The 20641-nt window shown below is 44.4% G+C and overlaps 1 protein-coding gene across 1 annotated transcript in view; it reads left to right on the forward strand.

Moving 5' to 3' along the window:
• The window catches only part of WDR44 (WD repeat domain 44), a 46891-nt gene extending 26250 nt beyond the window's left edge, over window positions 1-20641 (forward strand). The window contains exons 8-20 of the mRNA XM_080990330.1: window positions 1236-1319; window positions 1595-1701; window positions 2890-3041; window positions 8788-8926; window positions 9024-9088; window positions 10260-10373; window positions 11568-11690; window positions 13645-13836; window positions 14106-14207; window positions 15824-15939; window positions 16505-16632; window positions 18163-18294; window positions 19504-20641. Coding sequence (XP_080846456.1) covers window positions 1236-1319; window positions 1595-1701; window positions 2890-3041; window positions 8788-8926; window positions 9024-9088; window positions 10260-10373; window positions 11568-11690; window positions 13645-13836; window positions 14106-14207; window positions 15824-15939; window positions 16505-16632; window positions 18163-18294; window positions 19504-19598 — 1549 coding nt within the window. The 3' untranslated portion in view covers window positions 19599-20641. The remainder of the gene's footprint in view (window positions 1-1235; window positions 1320-1594; window positions 1702-2889; window positions 3042-8787; window positions 8927-9023; window positions 9089-10259; window positions 10374-11567; window positions 11691-13644; window positions 13837-14105; window positions 14208-15823; window positions 15940-16504; window positions 16633-18162; window positions 18295-19503) is intronic.

Below are 20641 nucleotides of genomic sequence, written 5' to 3' on the forward strand. Positions count from 1 at the left end.
AGGGGTGGTCCCGTAGCCATGGAACTCTTCCCTCCTTTTGTCATTTCACTTTCTTCTTCTTTTTTTATTTCACTTTTAATTTGTATACCACCTTTCTATATTACTATACCCAAGGCGGTTTACAAGCTGAAGAAGCAGCAAAATAGACAGCAAAGGTCACACAGGGAGTAACAATCCGATCCAATACATAAATGTCACAATAGCTTTCAAATAAACAGCTTATATCAAATAAAGCAATATTAAATAATCCATTAGAATGTAATAGTAAACAGTACAGTGAAATATCAGCAAATAATAATTGAAGTTTACACTTAACAAGTAAAGAATTTCTAAACTATAATTGATAAAAATAACGGCAAGTCACAATGCATAAAATACCACATAACATGCATAACCATGTAAAAGGGTCAAAATGAGAAACAAAGACATACAACTTTTTAAATTGTTTCTTAAAAAATATCCCCAAACTCCTATCTTCCCAGTTGCTCATCAAAGTCATGGTCTGGGAAAGGCTCCTAGGGTTGGAGTGTGGTCCATTGCCTGATGGACAGCAGAAAGTCTCTCTCTCTCCTCACAGTTCTCCCACAGTTCTTTATCATTACAGAAGGTGCCAAATTTGGTGGTCTATAGGTGGAGTGGGGAAGCTGGTGCCCTTCAGATATTCAGGGACTCCCAACTCGCATCATCCCCAGCAAGCATCATTGGTAGCAGGAATGATGTCAACGTCTAGCAGTTTCTGGAGAGGCCTAGCAGATGGGCACCAGCGGAAAGCATTTTAAATGGGAAGTCTCAAGGAGGAGGCCCCATTTGTTTTGGTATTCTTCTAGCTTGTGAAGACACCTCTTTGCTCACACATTCCTTTGCTGTCGCCACCTGTCTTCCACTTTAATTGATGTGTTCTTTTAATACTACTACTACTACTACTACTACTACTAATAATAATAATAATAATTTATTTATACCCCACCCATCTGGCTGGGTTTCCCCAGCCACTCTTAATGGGGTTGTTTAATGGTGTATTTCAATTATTGCTCTTTGAATCTTAAGGATCACGTCACTGGTTTTTATACATAAACTGCTTGGAAGCATCATTGGGCATTAACAAACCTTTTATTTTATTTTAAGTAGCTTAGCACATAGGATAAAGCTGCAGTTACTTCATTTTGGGGTTCGATTCCATTGAGAAATGTGGATACTTGGCACGTAAGGTTTAAACCCATTTTGCTTTTCCACAGTAACGATGGGGCACAGTCAGACGATGAGGACAAAATGCAGCCACAGCAAAGTGATACGGATGGAGGACGCTTGAAGCAGAAGACGTAAGGCCACAACTAACTTCTTATGGGGTTGGGTGGGTTTTAAAATTTTTGTTTTTATTATACAGTCCCATTGCATTTTCCTACTTTACTTTTATTTGTTTTTATGGAGCAGCAGGGTCTAAATATTAAACTAAAAGTAGCAAAAAAGCAAATGGATGTTTGTATTTCAAATCGTGGCCCTATTACAAATCGTGTGTGCCATCTCCTAAATGGATTTGCTATCTGACATGTTTGCTCATGGCAACTTTCTTCTCTCTCTCTCCCTCCACCCCCAGGACTCAGCTGAAGAAGTTCTTGGGCAAATCAGTCAAGAGGGCAAGGCACCTGGCTGAGGAATATGGAGAGCGGGCCGTCAACAAAGTCAAGAGTGTTCGAGATGAAGGTTGGAGAAAGACGGATCTTTTGGGGTTGGGAAACATCAAATGGGCAATATACCCAGAAAGAAGGGGGGGCATTTCATTCATTACCCTTATTGTGATTGGGGTTTGTGATTCAGATCTTGCCTTCCACTTTCTGACCAAGACTAGGTTCACATCATACATTTAAAGCAGTTTGATATCACTTAAAACAGTCATGGATTCCTCCAAAGAATCCTGGGAGCTGTAGTTCATTAAGCACCTTGTAGGAGACCTTCCATTCCTTTCACAGAGCTCCGATTCTCAGAGTAGCCTAGCAATCTATCGCTCTTCCCAGGGAACTTGTGAGAATTGTGGCTCTGGGAGAGGGAATAGAGGTCTCACAGCATCCTTAACAAACCATTCTTCCCAGGATTCTCTGGGGGAAGTAATGATTGTTTAAAGTGGTATCATGGTGCTTTAAATGTTTGGTGTGACGGTGGCCCAGGTTGCTGGTTCCCAGCATCAGTCCCTCCCCTCCGCTGCAATATAAAGCAGACACTAAATGCGGGGCAGGTGCTGTTGCTCAGAGATGGAACACCTGCTTCACATGCAGAAGGCTCCAGGTTCAGTTCCCAGTGGCATCTCCAGTTTTGTTTTTGGTTTTTTTAAGGATCAAGTTTCAGCTGATGGGAAGGAGGCCAGCCCATCAGAGGAGACAGCCCTGAGCTAAATGAGTCAGTCGCCTGACTCTGCATGGGGCAGCTGTCTGTATATCTGCAATCTCAGTTAGTGGAGCTGGGAAAAGGACTCCTGCCTGAAACCCCAGAGAGCTGCTGCTGTTCAATGCAGACAGTACTAGGCAAGAAGGACCACTGGCCTGACTTGGCATAAGTCAGCTTTGTTTGTCCATATGTAAATTTCTACGTCCATTTGACATAATTCTACATTTAAATACATACAACACATGCACAGGGTTCAAGGTTCTCCAGGTAGGGCTGGGAGAGACTCCTGTCTTAAGACTCGGGAGAGCTGCTGCCAGGAAGTGTAGACAAGACTAAGCTAGATAGACCAATAATGACCTGATTCCATATAGTGGAGTTTCCTATGTTCCAAACGCACTATCTATCTGTCTCTCTGTCTATATCCACTGCTGTTGCCTCATTTGCTTTGAGCCGGTTGGAGCTTTGCAGAAGGTAATAGGCTTTGATTCCAGGCACTCGTTTTCTTCCTAGTATTCCACACTGATCAAGATGACCCATCCTCAAGCGATGATGAAGGCATGCCGTATACCAGGCCAGTGAAATTCAAGGCGGCGCATGGCTTCAAGGGGCCGTTTGATTTTGAGCAAATTAAAGTTGTCCAGGATCTCAGTGGAGAGCATATGGTAGGTTGCGGTTTTTGCTTCCACTCACAAACCATTCCGCTCCCACCTGGCGGTATCAATCTGCCATTGGGATCCCACAGAAGCCATTAAATTCCTCATTAGGCTTTCAGGAATCTCTGGAAGAGAAAATGGCAGAGAAACAGTGAATGACTCGTACCAGAAGGAAAGAAACAGGTTGGAATATGCCTAGGCAAAATACCGGGAATATACTAGGCACCCCTCCCCCCGAAGAACATTATAAATACCATATTTTTCGCCCCATAGGACGCACCTAGATTTTTTTTTGGCGGGGGGGGGAATAAAGAAAAAAAAATTCCCCCCCCAGGCGCGGGGCTAGCGCGGGGTAAGCCCGAGCTTCCCCCGACCCCAGAACAGCCTGCCGCCCGCAAGCCTTGCGCGCCCGGCGGGACCTCCCACCGGGCGCACGAGGCTTGCGGACATCTGCCCGAAGCATGGGGCGTGCTCCGCAGCGCGCCCCGTGCTTCGGGCTGCAGGCTGCCGCCCCAAGCCTTGCATGCCCAGCGGAACCTCCCACCGGGCGCGCAAGGCTTGCGGATAGCTTCCTGAAGCCTGGAGAGCGAGAGGCGTCGGTGCGCACCGACGCCTCTCGCTCTCCAGGCTTCAGTGAAAGCCTGCATTCACCCCATAGGATGCACACACATTTCCCCTTCATTTTTGGAGGGGAAAAAGTGCATCCTATAGGGCGAAAAATACGGTAAGCAATAAGTACTGCAATCTTGCAGTAGAAGAGCGTTAACTCCTGTATCAAGATAAGACTAACATGGAGCAGAATGAACACCTAGGACAAAATTTACTCTTGAGGAGGTCTAGCAGGCCCTTGCTCTTGTAATGGGCATTTTTGTACTAGTGGATGGCTGGGGAAGGGGGGCCACAAGGGGGGGGGGAATACCACCTCAAGAGCACTGGGTTACAGGTACCAAAAACTGCTAACTCAGGCTTCCTCAACCTCAGCCCTCCGTACGTTTTTGGCCTGCAACTCCCATGATCCCTAGCTAGCAGGACCAGTGGTCAGGGTTGATGGGAATTGTAGTCTCAAAACAACTGGAGGGCTGAGGTTGAGGAAGCCTGTGCTAACTTAAAACTTCCTTCAAAGCAACATTAAGAAATTGCTGGGTTATAATGGGCTGCAGTTAGCTTAGGCATTGGTTATTTTGACTTTCACATTCATTTTGACAAGGGTAAATTAGATTCCTGTGGTACCCTAAAAAGTGATTTTTAAAATGAATTGAAAGGCAGGGAAGATACCGCAGGACACATGACCCAGGAACTCATTAGGAGAACGTGTAGTATGAAGTGGTTTAGGTGCACCAAAGACTTCTTTAAAAATAATCCAAACCGCTCCGACCATAATGCTGTAAAGATGGAGATGAAACTAACATCAACTGGATCCTTTAGATGGAGAATGAATGACACCCTATTTAGAGATGAAGAGATTTATAAGAAGGCCCAAAAAACACTGAAAGATTATTTTGAGATAAATTTGAGAACAGAAGTGGAAAAAAGAATAATCTGGGACGCAAGTAAGGCCGTGATGCGAGGTTTCCTAATACAACAGAACTCCATAAAGAGGAAAAAGCAAAATGAAAGGAAAGAAAAAATTCTGGAAATATAAAAGAAGGTGAAAAGAAATTGAGGTCTAAACCAAAGTCCCATGAGATTCTGAGAGAAATAAAGCACTATCAGGTGCAATATATGGAATTGATGAATCAAGAGATAGAATGGAAAATAAAGCAAATGAGACAAAAGACATTTGAATCAGCAGATAAATGTGGGAAACTTCTGTCATGGCAACTGAAAAAGAGGCAAAAACTGAACACTGTGACAAGTTTAGAAGTGGACGGAAAGATTATCCACAAACCAAACGAGATAAGTAATTGTTTTCAAAGTTACTTCAGGAAATTATATGCACAAGGACCAGTTAACGAACAGGAAATAGAAGAATTTGTTAAGAAACATGGATTACCAAAAATTTCAGAGCAAAGCAGAAGGATTTTGAATGAGAAAATAACAGGACAAGAAATAGAGGGTGCCATTCAGAAGATGCAATTGGGAAAATCTCCAGGACCAGATGGTTTGACCGCCAGATATTATAAAGCGTTGAAGGAATGGTTAGTACAACCACTGAAGGAAGTATGTAATGAAATTTTGGAGGGGAAAAAGGCACCGGAGTCGTGGAAAGAAGCCTTTATTTCACTTATACCGAAAACTGAGACTGAAAAGAACCAGGTTAAAAACTACCGCCCTATATCATTACTCAATGTGGATTACAAAATTTTTGCAGACATTATGGCAAAAAGACTGAAGAGAGTGTTGGTAGGGGAGATTCATAAGGACCAAACTGGCTTTCTTCCAGGGAGACATATGTCGGATAATGTGAGGAACATTATAGACATTTTGGAACTGTTAGAAGTGGACATCAATAGGAAGGCTGTTTTAATTTTTGTGGACGCGGAGAAAGCCTTTGATAATATTGGTTGGAGCTTTATGAAGAAGAATCTCCAAGGGATGGGGGTAGGTCAAGGGTTTGAAAACGGTATAGGTGCAATATATTCTAAACAAAAAGCAAAGTTAATTGTAAACAATGTGGTTACGGAAGAAATATCTATAGAAAAAGGTACACGACAGGGGTGCCCAGTATCCCCTTTACTTTTTATATTAGTCCTGGAGGTTTTGTTAAACATGATTAGAGGAGACCAGTTGGTTAAAGGAGTACAAGTCGGAGCTAGACATTACAAGCTAAGGGCATTTGCAGATGACCTAGTATTGACCTTGCAACAGCCAGATACTAGTACTAAAAGAGTATTAGAACTAATTGAGATATTTGGTCAAGTAGCAGGATTTAAACTGAACAAACAGAAAACGAAAGTGTTGGACAAAAATTTAACATTGGCTGAAAAAGAGAAGTTTCAGAATGAAACAGGTTTAGTGATAACGAAAAAAGTAAAGTACCTGGGGGTAAACTTAACATCTAAGAATGTGAATTTATTTAAGGACAATTATGACAAATGTTGGACAGAGGTAAAGAAAGATCTAGAAATATGGTCAAGGTTGAAACTCTCTTTGTTAGGTCGAATTGCTGTTATCAAGATGAATGTATTGCCTAGAATGTTGTTTTTATTCCAGACATTGCAGATTTTGGACAAGATGGACTGTTTCAAGAAGTGGCAGAAAGATATATCTAAATTTGTCTGGCAGGGCAAAAAGCCCAGAATAAAATTTAAGATTTTAACTGATGCAAAAGATAGAGGGGGGTTTGCCCTGCCGGACTTAAGACTCTACTATGAATCGGCGGCTTTCTGCTGGTTGAAACATTGGCTGCTTCTTGAGAATACAGACATTTTGGATCTAGAAGGGTTTGACAATAGATTTGGCTGGCATGCATATATATGGTATGATAAGGTAAAACTGCATAAAGGTTTCAAAAACCATATTGTTAGGAAAGCATTATATAATGTTTGGATGCGGTATAAAGATTTATTGGAAAGTAAAACTCCCAGGTGGTTGTCACCAATGGAAGCTAAAGAGGTGAAAAAACTTAATATGGAGTCTAAATGGCCAAAATATTGTGAAATTTTAGAACAAGATGGGGAAAAAGTTAAACTACAGAGTTATGAGAAATTAAAGCCCAAAGTGCGAGATTGGTTGCACTACCTTCAGATAAATGAGACATTTAAACAGGACAGGAAAATAGGTTTCCAGATGGAGAGGTCAAAATTAGAAACAGAACTGTTAGAACCCAATACTAAGAATCTGTCGAGAATGTATAATCTGCTGTTGAAATGGAACGCACAGGATGAAACGGTGAAATCAGCTATGATAAAATGGGCACAAGATATTGGTCATAACATTATGTTTGCTGACTGGGAACAGCTGTGGACCACCGGTACTAAATTTACGGCATGTAATGCCTTAAGAGAAAACATTATGAAAATGATGTATAGGTGGTACATGACCCCAGTCAAGCTTGCAAAAATTTATCATCTGCCCAATAACAAATGTTGGAAATGTAATGAGACTGAAGGTACTTTTTATCACCTTTGGTGGACCTGCCCGAGGATAAAAGCTTTTTGGGAAATGATCTATAATGAAATTAAGAAGGTTCTTAAATGGACCTTCCCTAAAAAACCTGAGGCTTTTCTCCTGGGCATCGTCGGCCAATTGGTGAGAAGGAAGGACAGGACGTTTTTTATGTATGCGACCACAGCAGCAAGGATTCTTCTAGCAAAGTATTGGAAGACACAACAACTACCCACACTGGAAGAATGGCAGACGAAGGTGATTGACTACATGGGACTGGCGGAGATGACTGGCAGAATCCGTGACCAGGGGAAAGAGACAGTGGAAGAAGATTGGAAGAAATTCAAAGTATATCTTAGAACTTGTTGTAAAATTCAGGAATGTTAAAATGTCAAGGGGTTGGGAAACAGAGAATTGCAGCTGTAATTAACAATATTAGAAGAAGTTAAAAGAAATTGAATTGAATAATTAGTTGACTGAGGAGTTGCTGAAGAAATATAAAACAAGGATGCAGAAAAGGGGAGGTATGGGGAAGTCCGGAAAGTAAGGTCTATGAAAAAATGGTTATGAAATTATACATGTTTATATGTTTGTATGTCTGTGTATTGTGTATTGTTGTTTTTTTTTTTTTATTTTGTGTTTGGAAAATTAATAAAAATTTATTTTAAAAAAATATATATATAAAAAAATCCGAACCATATAACAGCTGCTGTTGCCTGCAGCAATTCCTCTGATGTGGGAAGGTTAAGTACACTAGTGGAGTGGGGGTCTTGCAGGGCGGGGTGGCACAACAAGGATGGAGAGTGTGGCTCTTTTGAGGCGGGCAGTAGAGTTAGGTCGGCTGTGCCTGACTAAACTAATTAATTGTTATTGTTTATCTGTTGTTAATATTTTTGCAAACCACCTTGGAATTTGAGGAAGGGTGATATATAAATATTTTAGATAAACAAATAAGATTGTCATAGTCAGGGCAGGCTTATTATTAATATTCCACTTTTCGAAATACAGTGGGACCTCAGGTTAAGAACTTAATTTGTTCTGGAGGTCCTTTCTTAACCTGAAACTGTTCTTAACCTGAGGTACCACTTTAGCTAATGGGGCCTCCCTCCACCACCTCACGATTTCTGTTCTCATCCTGAAGCAAAGTTCTTAACCCAAGGTATTATTTCTGGGTTAGTGGAGTCTGTAACCTGAAGCGTCTGTAACCTGAGGTACGACTATACCATTCAAAGCATCTTATTATAAGTTATATAAAAATAAAAAATTGAACTGTGTTGTGTTTTTTTAAGCAGCCACTAAAATTCATTCACAAGAGACACTCCTCTCACTTATTTTACTCCCTAATGTCCTGTTTGTACACCTGTGGGAGTGGGGTCTGTGTTGTATGCTAATCTCTGCACCTCTCCGTGTGTCAGGCCAGGATTGAGAAAGCCCTGGTAGATATCCTCACTGAGCCATGCAGCTTGTTAGATGATGTTAGCTGGTCACGCAGAGGCACACTCAGCCCAGCATACTTCATAGGGCTGTTGGGGGGGGGGGGCGGTGAACCCATATGCATCACAGGGGAGCTTTTGGATGAAAGGCAGGTTAACAATTAAATAATGGGCATTTTAACACTCTGTATATGACCAGTCTCTGGTTTGAAGCATGGACCTGATGGTAGAAGTGCCAGTGTTCCTAGCCTGACAGGTGTTGCTTTTCTCAACAGGGCGCCGTTTGGACAATGAAGTTCTCACACTGTGGCCGTTTGCTTGCGTCAGCGGGTCAGGACAATGTGGTGAGGATCTGGGTGCTGAAGAATGCTTTCGACTACTTCAATAACATGCGGATGAAGTACAACACAGAAGGTACAGCCTGCTCCTTCCTTGGAAGGTAGAAAGCCAAGTAAACAATTGCTTGTTTGAAAGGAAGCTGTAATCCCCCCCCCCCCCCGTTGTGTTTCAGGTCGCGTGTCTCCCTCCCCATCTCAAGAGAGTTTGAATTCTTCAAAGTCAGATAACGATATGGGGGTAAGTTGGACCTTGGTTTTTTTGTTTGTTTTTTACCATTAAATAATTGATATTTTTATTTAAGGGGAAGAACCAAGAAAAACGACGGGAAAAACATTTTCCTGCCACACACAAATAATGCAAACAGACATGTTAAACAGCTCATCATCTCAAAAGAGAATACAGTTATTCTTTAGAATGCATGATCACTCTTATGTTCAGGGCAAGTTTCTATTTTGGAAGTTCTAAAGTAATAAAGAAGATTGGCAATATGAGCTGTGGTCCATGTTATCTTCTATAAGACAAGTATACTGAAATATGTCCTCAGGGGGTCTGACACAATAGTCCAGTAGTTTCCCATGACTTACGGACCCTTCCCCTTCCACTCCATCACCCTGTGGTTTGCTCTTTGGAGGCCTTGACTGTAAGGGGCACAGGTCTCCTGGTTTAAATCTCATTCAGGCACAAATTCACCAGAGGTAGAAACCATTCAACATGGGAGGGAGGGGTTGTAGAATACCCAGAGCTAACTTGATAGTAGGTTATTAAGGACATCACATCTTTCTCCGGACATCTGCGTAATTAACGCTGCTTTCTTAGCATGACTTTGGATTTGAATGCTGGAGGTAATTAAGTGCTCCACTTGCTGTCTGAGTTTCCTAACCTAACAATTACCTTCCACAAGCTTATTTAAAGGTAAGGCTGATAGTGCACATTATCTCACTGAAGAGATACAGCAGGCAAGGAGGAAAAGCAGGGATGCAAAAGCTTGCAGCAAGAGTGTAGAGAGAGCTCCATTCTGCATGCAGAGTCACTGGGCTTGCTTTCTTGATAAGTACATATTTACATCTGGGCAACCTGTCTCCAGTGTTGTCAGAGTTTTCCCAAGCATTTTTCATGTTGTGGCAGAGGACAGTGACTAGTCCAAAATCATCACTCCACCTGCCTTTTATTTAAAGCAAGTTCCTAGTCCTCACTGTTTGCAGGCATAGAGGTTTTAAAAACATGCTGGCATTCACTTCCCCAATTCAGGAACAGGAGCTGTAGTGTGCTAATGGAGCTCCAGAACACCTTTCCTTTCAGTGGGAATGTAACTCCTGCTATTGACAGGATCCCTAATTGCGGATTCTCAATGCACTTGGGACTCTCTGTTCCTCCTGCGTCTCACAGTTCTTGTATATCTGTTTGTTAGGTTTGCAGTGGGGCCGATGAGGACCCTGATGATAAAAACACGCCATTTCGCCAGCGGCCATTCTGCAAATACAAAGGTCACACGGCAGATCTCCTGGACTTGTCCTGGTCTAAAGTAAGACATACTGGACTTCTCATAAATAGGAGCAGCAATATATTGCTTGTTTTCAAGTTGTGTTTAGGTTTTTTCCGGGGTTTCAAAGAGGAGCCGTTTCCAGGGCTACCTGGAAATGCTGGAGGTTGAACCTGGTACCTTCTGAATTCAAATCACGTGCTCTGCCACTGAGCTGTGGTCCACCTGGGATCATTCCACAATGGGACAGTACAGTGGATAAGGCACCTAACTTTATAGGACAGGAGGGTGCAGCCAGAGAAGCAGACCTTATATCGGCCTTCCCCAACCTGGTGCCCTCCAGATGCTTTGGCCTGCAGCTCCCTTAGCCCCCCAACCAGTGTGGCCAATAATCAAAGCTGATGGGGGTTGTAGTTCAGTATGCCTGGAGGGCTCCAGGTTGGGGGAAGCAGCCTTAAGGAGAAGAAATACCAGCCCATCACTTTATTGTACTGTAAGCCCACAACTTACGCACGTGGCAAAAAAGGAGGGGTTCTGGGGAAAATGACATTGGCATTGGCTTTTGATGATAGGCAATTTTGGTTTCAGTTGCGATCCACAGAACATAAGTTGCAGGCTTATTGTAGTGATAACAATTTCCCATCCACATCGTGAGAAACAGTGAAATCAGTTTTTCATGTCCTTGTTTTTTTCTTAATTTTTCATAGACATCTGAAGGCAGCCCTGTTTCGGCAAGCTTTTGATGTTTGATGTTTTGTTGTGTTCCTTTATATTTCGTTGGAAGATGCCCAGAGTGGCTGGGGCAACCCACTCAAATGGGTCGGGTACAAGAAATAAATCATCATCATCATCATTATCATCATATAGTTTATCTGCCCAGATAGGGGTACATTGCTGTTCTCTCCATGGGCCAGTAATACACCCACTCCGCAGCTGTCGGCCATGATGAAAGATCAGGAAAGGCAGACAAACTCTTTCCACCATTCCTGATCTCCTGGTCCTGTAACCAGAGTTTGCTTGCCGCTGCTGCACTTACTAGTTGAGGTGAACTCGCATCATTAGCACGCATGAAGGCTTACTCTTTTCCCCAATCCCCTTTTGCTGAACTGCAAGCAATGAGAGAGATCTCTTCCATGCCGAATAGATGAAACTTAACAGTAGATTGCATCAGGGCTCTGCACTCTCTTTATATTTTATACGTCTCAGAAATAATGCATGCCATTTTGATCCCCCCAGAATTACTTTCTACTCTCTTCTTCTATGGATAAGACAGTCAGGCTCTGGCACATATCCAGGCGGGAGTGCCTCTGCTGTTTCCAGCACATTGACTTCGTCACTGCTATAGCCTTCCATCCACGGGTAAGGGAGATGGCCTCGTTTCTAACCCAGTTTTGAATTTTAAATATGAATAGAGGATTGAGTTTGTGTGTCAAGCTGGAAGTTGTGGAGAGGAAAGGGGGCCAGGATGATAAGGTGTTTGCAATAGGCTTTATTAAGCACTAAAACTAGCACCATAGACGATAAAACACACTTCAGAAATACATTCCAAACCACACTGTGCCACCAGGATAAACACGGACATCCCTGCACACCCCACCCTCTCTCTCCATGCTCTGTACAATCCTACCCCCTCTCCACAGCCTTACCATAACTGTCTCAAGGATGGGCCCTCCCTCTCCCCACCCACCCCTGTGGAGCCTATCATGCTGTGTCCCTGCAGGTCAGTCCACTAAAACCATGCACTAAAACCAGGCCCATCTCCACCCTACCCCCCAAAGTCCATGGTGGACACTGGTGCTGCTGTTGCCTCCTCTCCCTCCTCTGTGGGCTTGCACAAAACCTCCAGCGTCTCCCCAGTCGTCTCCACCACCTCCTCTTTCCTGTGAAGCAGCACCTCCTGATTGCCAGCTCAACCTCTCCCATGTGCAAGTGTCCGAGGAAATGAAAGAAGAAAGAAACAGATCAGAGGCTGGGGGTCATCAGGTATCCCCTCCTGCTCCCCTCTTTTCCCCAGGCTCCATGGAAATCTAAAACCCACTGGAACCACGCGGCGCCCAGTCACCACACACCAAGGCAGCCTCAGAGCTTCAGCCAGGGTCTCTTCCCCCTGCCACCTCTGGTTGGACACGTTTTGCCTTGAGGTCTGGCAGCGCTGTTGCTCCTTCTGTGCTTCCTGGACCCGAGCACTGACTCCTCTGCTTCCCATTTCTTCTGCCGCTCCTCTTGACCCATAACTTGCTCTGGTTGCAGCTGCTGTTGCTGCTTCTCTGCATTCCTCCTCCTCTTAGTGACCCCCCCCCCCAACTTACCAGCTGCAGGGTGCTCCTGGAGCATCCCACTCCCCCTTCAGCTCCACTTTCCTCCTCACAGACGAACCTACACACCAACTGCAGCACCAGCTGGGACTTCTGGATCACCCTTGTCCGCACTTCTTGGGTGAGCTGCAGATGTGTAGGAAATACCGCAGTATTTAGGCCCTGCGCTGTGCTGCAGTTTCTGGCAAGAGGCATCCTCCTCGGTCTGCCTCTTGTCACTCCTAGCTTGCCCTTTCTTCATTGGAATGGTGTTCTCCTTCCCTCTCTTACTGCACTTTCAATGGACAACCTGGAAGCTATCCTCTTCTCCATGCTTCCTGCTCTTTGTTTAGCCTGGAGAAGAGAACACAGAGAGGTGATAAGATAGCCATCTTCAGTTATCTGAAGGGCTGTCTCATGGAAGATGGAGCAAGCTTGTTTTCTGCTGCTCCAGAGGGCAGGACCCAAACCAATGGATTCAAATGCCAAGGAAGGAGATTCCTGCTGGAACATCAGGAGGAACTTTCTGATGGTAAGATGTATTCAACAGTGGAACGGACTACCTCACAAGGTGGTGGGCTCTCCTTCATTGGAGGTTTGTAAGCAGAGGTTGGATGGGCATCTGTCAGACATCATTTATCTGTCATTTCTGAATTGCAGGGGGTTGGACTGGATGACCCTTGGTGTTCCTTCCAACTCTACAATTCTGTGCTTCTATGAGTAAGGGTACATGAAAGAGTTATCAAGATACACATTGTACCTATCTTAAGATGGTGCCTGTGGGACCTACCAACCTCAGTTTGCATGTTTGAGAATGTGTGATGTACAACAAACCCATGAATTTGCACTCATGCAGACACCAAAGTTTACCTGAATGTCAGGAATGGTGAGATTCTAATAGAGCAAAGTTGGCCCTGTACCTGTGTGTCCATTTCCAGTGGGGTGAAGACAACATATTAGAAGGCCTCAAAGAAGTTGCCACCAATAACACATTTCTTGTGGCATCTATCCTCTTTTAGGATGACAGATACTTCTTAAGTGGCTCGCTGGATGGAAAGCTGCGACTTTGGAACATTCCTGACAAAAAAGTGGCCCTCTGGAATGAAGTGGATGGGCAGACCAAGCTGATCACAGCAGCCAACTTTTGCCAGAATGGCAAATACGCTGTTATTGGCACCTATGATGGCCGGTGTATCTTCTACGACACAGAGGTAAGCCCTGCTATCACAATTGATGCCACCTGGTTCATTCAAGGGAGACAACCAGTAAGTAGGATTGTTGCTGTGGTTCAAAACATTCAGAAAGAAGCCCCATTTTATGGAACTAATAGTGTCTCAAGTACCCACTGCCAACACCAGCTGTTTTCCCTTGAGCTGCTTCCGGGTTCCAATCCAGTTTTGGCCACTTCAGGATGCAGAGCAGAGCTCGGTGAACCCTGTGTATATTCCAATGAATTTCTTCTTGTTTTATTTCTCTTTAGCACTTAAAGTATCATACACAGATCCACGTGCGGTCAACTAGAGGGCGGAATCGAGTTGGGAGGAAAATCACTGGAATTGAGCCACTGCCAGGAGAAAACAAGGTAGCTCCTCTTACTTTGAAGACACTCGCACTCTTTGGTCATTGTGTACAATTCCACAAGTCCATTTAATGTTACCTACATTGCATAGTTTCACAAACCTGGAGTGATAGTGTGGAAGCCGCAGCTAGTCCAGAGTGCAGCCTCCAGAGTTGCACCTGGTGCTTCTGTTTGAACCCGTGTAACACAGCCCTGCACGAACAATGCTGACTGCTGTTTTGCTTCTGGGCCCAATGCATGGTTTTGTTGCAAACTTAGAAAGCCCTGAATGACTGCCAGTTCCCATGCCTTGAGATCTGCTGGGCTGGCCCTCCTTTGTGATCCTACTGCCAAGCCGTGTGTGCAGTGGCGCATGGAAGTGCCTGCTCAGTTGGTGTGCCCATCTGTGTAGATGTATAGCTGGCAACTTTGTTTTCTGAATTTTTGTGGATGAGCTTTCAGAAGGTGCACATATTAAACCAGGTCTATGGCGCACAATGATGCTGTCTGTCCTATGATGTTTGTTTTTGAAAATGTGTTTTTAATGTTTGCATTGATAACGTTGTTACAGTATTACAGTAACAAATGAAATAAAAAATATACAGTATTTTTCGTTCTATAGGACACACATTTTCCCCTCCAAAAATTAAGGGGAATTGTGTGTGCGTCCTATAGAGCGAATGCAGGCTGCGCCGCTGAGCCCAAAGCCAGAACAGGAAGACGTAGCACTGCGGAGCGCTCCGTCTCGCTGCTCTAGCTTGGGGACGGCTGCGCGCAAACCTCTGCAGGGCAGCGGGGTGCCTTCGCCCCGCTGTCCTGCAGAAGCTAGCAAGGCTGTTCCCAAGCCAGAACAGCGAGACGGGGGGCTCCGTCTCGCTGCTCTAGCTTGGGGACGGCTGCGCGCACAGCCTCTCCAGGGCAGTGGGGTGCTGCGCTCCAAAGGCTTCAGGGATCTTTGAGGCTGGCGGTGGGGGAAAGCAGCGCTTCCCCCCACCGCCAGCCCCACAAGCTCTGGTGAATGTACCTTGAACGCACCTTGTTTTAGAGGGGGAGAACAAGAAAAAAAATATTTCCCTGTTCTCCCCCTCCTATGGTCCGGTGCGTCCAATGGTCCGGTGCGTCCAATGGAGCAAAAAATACGGTAATACAGCATGCACAAACCAACAATTAACAATTAATTTACCATATGTCAACATTACAGTGAGCATGAACTGAAAAGTAGTGCCAAAGCTGATGGTAGTATGTAGCAACCCCCACCCCCCACTCTTTGTGCCTCAACTCAAAAGGCTGGAAGGAGATTCAGAGGCCGGCTAATGCTCAGGGTGTCAACCCACGGAAGAAGCCCTTCTGTTTCTCCAATGAGAAGATTTAGAAACTGTCTCAACTTTGGTTCTGCTCAGCAAGCTAGATCAGTAATGGAGAGCATTTAAGCATGTACAGAGTGCTCTTCCCTCACTGCCAGCAGATCCCACACATTTTCCACTTGGTGGAAAAATGCTTCTGTGGGAACAGAGTTTGACATCTGGATAGGTCTGAGCTCTGGTCATTTCTGAAGCTCAGTACAGAAATGGCAGGCCAGTCTAGCTTCTACTTCTCAACTCATTCCGCTGATGGATTTTTTTTTTTACTTTTCTTGCCAGATTCTGGTGACGTCAAACGACTCCCGAATCCGACTCTATGACCTGAGAGATTTGTCTCTGTCTATGAAATACAAGGGCTATGTCAACAGCAGCAGCCAGATCAAAGCCAGCTTCAGGTAAAGAAAGAAATGGCTCATAGCCAGGACTTCCTAGACTCCCTCCCCCCTGCAACCCTTTCTGGGAAGAAGAACGCAGTGCACGCCTTGACTTCATCATGCAGATTTAAGTTGCTCTTTGCATATTTGTAGAGATAGATGAACATACATGAACAGACCATGTTTTCTGCTTCTGAAATTAAGCGTTTCAGAAATTTTGTTTTTTGTGTGCTTTTTGTGGTCTCTTCTGTAGTGTAGCAGATGGAATCTGAAGCTAGCACTGGGGAGATCTGGGTTGAAATATCCACTAGTCAAGACATGGACCTTGAACCAGTCACCATCTTCCAACTCATCAAACCCAAAGGGTAGCTAAGGTCATTATGGGATATGGGAGGAGAGAACCCTGTGCACCTCCCTGAGCTCTTGGCAGAATAAGAAAGTAATAAACAAAGTAACATTGACACACAGCGTACCCTTTGACTTTGTTTTAAGCCATGAATTTCCTGTCTTGTGGGAGGAAGCAATGGGAACAAGAAAAGATGAACTGAAAGTAATTGGGAATTGTTTTTCTTCTCTCATTCCTCAGCCATGACTTCACATACATCGTGAGTGGTTCTGAAGATAAATACGTTTACATCTGGAGCACCTACCATGATTTAAGCAAGTTTACTTCCGTCAGGAGGGACCGCAACGACTTCTGGGAGGGTGTCAAAGGTGAAGCCCCACTGCCACCTCAGTGTTTGAGCTGAAGCTGCTGCCTTTCAGTTGCAAGACCTTTAATTTAAGCCATGCATGTGGTGGGGACTTATGTATCCCAAGGGAAAAGCTGGCCCCCTGTGAGTGACCGAGTGCTTGTGTCCCAAGAATGGCCAGCCTCTTGTTGATGGGTTCTGACCTCAGTGCTAGTCAGATGGCCTCCCAGAATGCTTTGGGCCTCTGTGCAGATCCAGCCTCCTCCCTTTCCCTCTCTAGCAGTGTAACCAGTTAAGCCCACTGGAACAATCCAGTTAAGGATGGAGCTGTTTGGGATAAATGAAAATGGGGCAACATAGTCACTGAACAGGAAGAGCAGAGCCAAAAGGGGGTGCCCCTGCAGTACATCTGCAAAAACCTCTTGCTTGCTGCCCAGCTGTACAAACGTACTTATGTAAAAAGCGATCTGATCCGCATGTCTCAGAAAGGTGGTAGAGCAGACTGCAACAGGTATGGAGGTTGACATTTCAGAAGCTCCCCACCCTTCTGCATTTTAAAACAAAACAAAATCCCCCCCCCCCCCCGTTGAGAAATGTAGCGCAGTCCTCTTCCCTGCTGCTCTTCACAAATCTTGTATAAACCTGAGCTGGGGAACTTTGCGCCCTCCAGATGCTGCTGGGGTACCACTTGCATCCTCTGACTGGGGCTGATGGGAGCTGGAGTCCAACAGCATTTCGAGGGCGACTGGTGCCCCCCCTCGCCCTTATAAGAAAACACTGCCTGCCTGGGAGTGTTATAGATCCTGAAGTGGCTAGAAGAAGTCTTCTCCAAATATGAATGGCTGATGACAAAACCACACCACTTATTCTTCCCCTGTGAAGCACTTAGCTTGATTAGGACTTCTTGTGCTATTCAAAGGAGGGGGTTTAAGTCTTGGCACAGTTGTTTTCTATTGAATCCAATTTTGGTAACAGCATATTCTACGCGATCAGGAAGGTAACAGCATATTCTACGCGATCAGGAAGCTACGCTACGTGCATGGTACAGTCCTCTGTAGGACTAGACTATCCTAGGATGGGGTGGTGGTGCTTGTGAAGGCATCCAGGCAGTAGGTGAAAAGGTTAAGGGTGACCAGGAGCTTATGAGGCATGAACCATGTTCCCTTCTGGCATCTTTGAATTGGCTCTTATGTGGTCTCTGGGTTGGGCAGATGGTTAGCTGTCCTGGGTGAATTGAGTAGCGCCTGGCAGACCTGTGAATTGCGACTGAACACATTCCATGTCAGTAACAAAAAAGGTCGCAAGAGTGTGTTCGAGGATCAGAAGCAAACCAGGTTTTTGTGTGGGTATTCATGTAGTGTATTCCCCCTGTTCTGACCAATTCCTTGTGAGTGAATTGGAGCTTTAAATACTTCCTATCAGAGCCATCCCTAAAAATCACCATTGCATCTGCCAGTTACCTACAATTAACCTCCATACTCCAAGGAACTCCTTGTTTTCCCTGCGTTTTTTTCCAAAGGGTGGGTCCTGATTGCTTTTCTTCTCTTTGTAGCACATAACGCAGTGGTCACATCTGCCATTTTTGCCCCAAATCCCAGCTTGATGGTATCATTGGATACACCTGAAAAGCAGGAGCCTGAAAACAAAAATGAAGATTCTGAATCAACTGATCCCATTCCTTCTGGTAGGTGCCCTATCACCTCAGGGTGAGGTTTTGAGAACTAATGCACTCTGTGGCAGGCCCTGGGTCACCCTTAACCTTGAGCAGGGAAATGCTCTGAAGTAGCGCATCCATTAGGTAGGTAATCCCAACTGAAATGTGTTTGATTTCACCTATAAGCTACTTCAGAGAGCTCAGTGTTGTGTGAATACTAGGACGGAATAAGATGAGAAAGGAGAACAGGAGTCAATGGGAAATGAAGAATTCTAAATTGAACTTAGTGGATTTCTCTTGCTGCTGGGGATTTCAAGCAGCTCCTTTTGAGTCCTGAGAGGGCTGCTCTCTCTCCCTGCCTCCCCTGTTCTGTTATCCTGAGTGATTTCTCCTCTCCCACACTGCACAAGTAACTTTTCCATCTGTTAAACAATGGGAAGGTGAATGATGAGTGAAGGACTAGAAGACCCTTGAAAAGATGTCAGTGGAGGGCTGTAAATGATGCTTCTGTGCTGTTGAGCAGATGACATAAGTCATGCTTATTTCTAGGGAATTGCTTTCAACTCTGCTTTCAATCATCAAGGAAGGGACACAGTGCTTGGGCTTTTTCCACGATTACCTCTTGAGTATGAAGGCCAGGTGCTGGGCTGCCTAATACTGGAGAAGACAGTCTTCCAATCTGTCCATCAGTTTTGGGAGGCTGCCCTTGGGGCTTAGGCAGATGACTGTTGGAGTGGTGACATCTAGACGCTGGATTGCCCACTCTCAGCCTGATGACCTTCGTTGTTCTGTTTCAGACACAGGGGTAGTCCATTGTGTTCTCTTGGAGCCTTAACTGGATTTGGCCTTCCAGGCTGCTTCCAGTTGCCCCCTTTTAATTGGAGTTTAGATTTCTTCTTATTGTGTGTGTGTGTGTGTGTGTGTGTGTGTGTGTGTTTTATAGCTTTTATTGTGTGCTTTTATTTTACCAGCTGCCTTGAGGCATATGCAGAAAGCAGGGTTAAGTGAACGACTCGTGTTTTCCTAGTCTCTGATGAATGTGGCCTATCTTGTGCAGTGCTGTCTACTCTGGCTGGCAGTAGCTCTCCAGGGTCTTTCCCATCACCCATTGCAGATGCCAGGGATGGGATGTTGGACCCCTGTGCATGCAGAGCTGAGCTTCCCTCCCCTAACCTGTTTGCTGTGTGTTACCTCATGCCTGGTGCCATTTCCTAAACCAGCTTCTTCTGCCCTTTTAAGGAGCTTTGAAGACAGATCACACAGAAGTGCTTCTGTCGGCTGACTTTACCGGAGCCATCAAAGTCTTCATCAACAAGAAGAAAAACACATCTTGAAATCATTGGTAACTCGACAGCATCATGATGGATGGTACCTGGGTATGAATCATGTGATCAGAGAAGCAAAGTATAATATAGAGTTCGAGGGTTGGCTTATCTTTTGAACTCTCACTTAAAGCTGCTCCATCAGACCTCCTGGGGAAGCAGCATCCCAACTATTAACTCCCCCCGGCTTTTAGAATAGAAAGAGAGGCCCATAAATGACGTGGTCAAAACAGCAACTCAGCGTTGCATTTCTCTGAAAAATTATTTTGCTAAGCAACTGTTCGCCATGCGCAGGATTCTGCAGGAAAAGGGCAATGAGATATTCACTTGCCCTTTGGGGGGTGACACATACCAAACTGAGCTTAACTGAATATTTAATTTAATTTATTGGTTCCCAGGGTGGGGTGGGGTGGGGATTTTTATTTTTATTATTTGCAAAGATGTCATGCAGTCTCTCTCTCCAGATTCCTGTTTCCAGCAAAGCTGATCTATTTCTAAATCTGTGTTAACAAAGCTGAATTTGTGGCCGGATCCTGTAATGTTCTGTGAGGTCTTTTCTGCCCTTCCTCCATCCCTTGGCCTGGGTGGGTTAGCAGCAACCATGTATCAATGTTTTCTAAAGTGGATTTCTCTTGTCTTCTAATTGTTGTGCACTCTAGATTCCTTTCTTAATATATACCTTTTCCTTTCTCTTTCCGTTGCACACCGGAGCACAATATTTCTATGAAAGAGTCTCTCATTCCTTATTCATGGGCACTGGGCTATGCTCACCTTAAACAAAAAAATTAAGCTGCATTAGGAACAATTCTTGTATTTTACAACAGTGTAAAATAAAATTGTTTACATATTTTTTAAAGCATTGTAGTTTAAAAAAAATGTTGGTTTTTTTTGTTTGTTTAATGCTAACTGAATTTAAAGGTATTTGTAAATATTCATAAGATATACCAATGAAATAACATTTTGGGGCCTTGCAACCCATAAAATGTTGTTGATGGTTCCTGTTTCAGAGGAGAAAGAAAAGATGTATCATTAAAACTGCACATGTTGAAAGAGAA

The sequence above is a fragment of the Podarcis pityusensis genome, assembly GCF_964106645.2.
Source record: "Podarcis pityusensis genome assembly, chromosome: Z".
In the NCBI taxonomy this organism is placed as follows: domain Eukaryota; kingdom Metazoa; phylum Chordata; class Lepidosauria; order Squamata; family Lacertidae; genus Podarcis; species Podarcis pityusensis.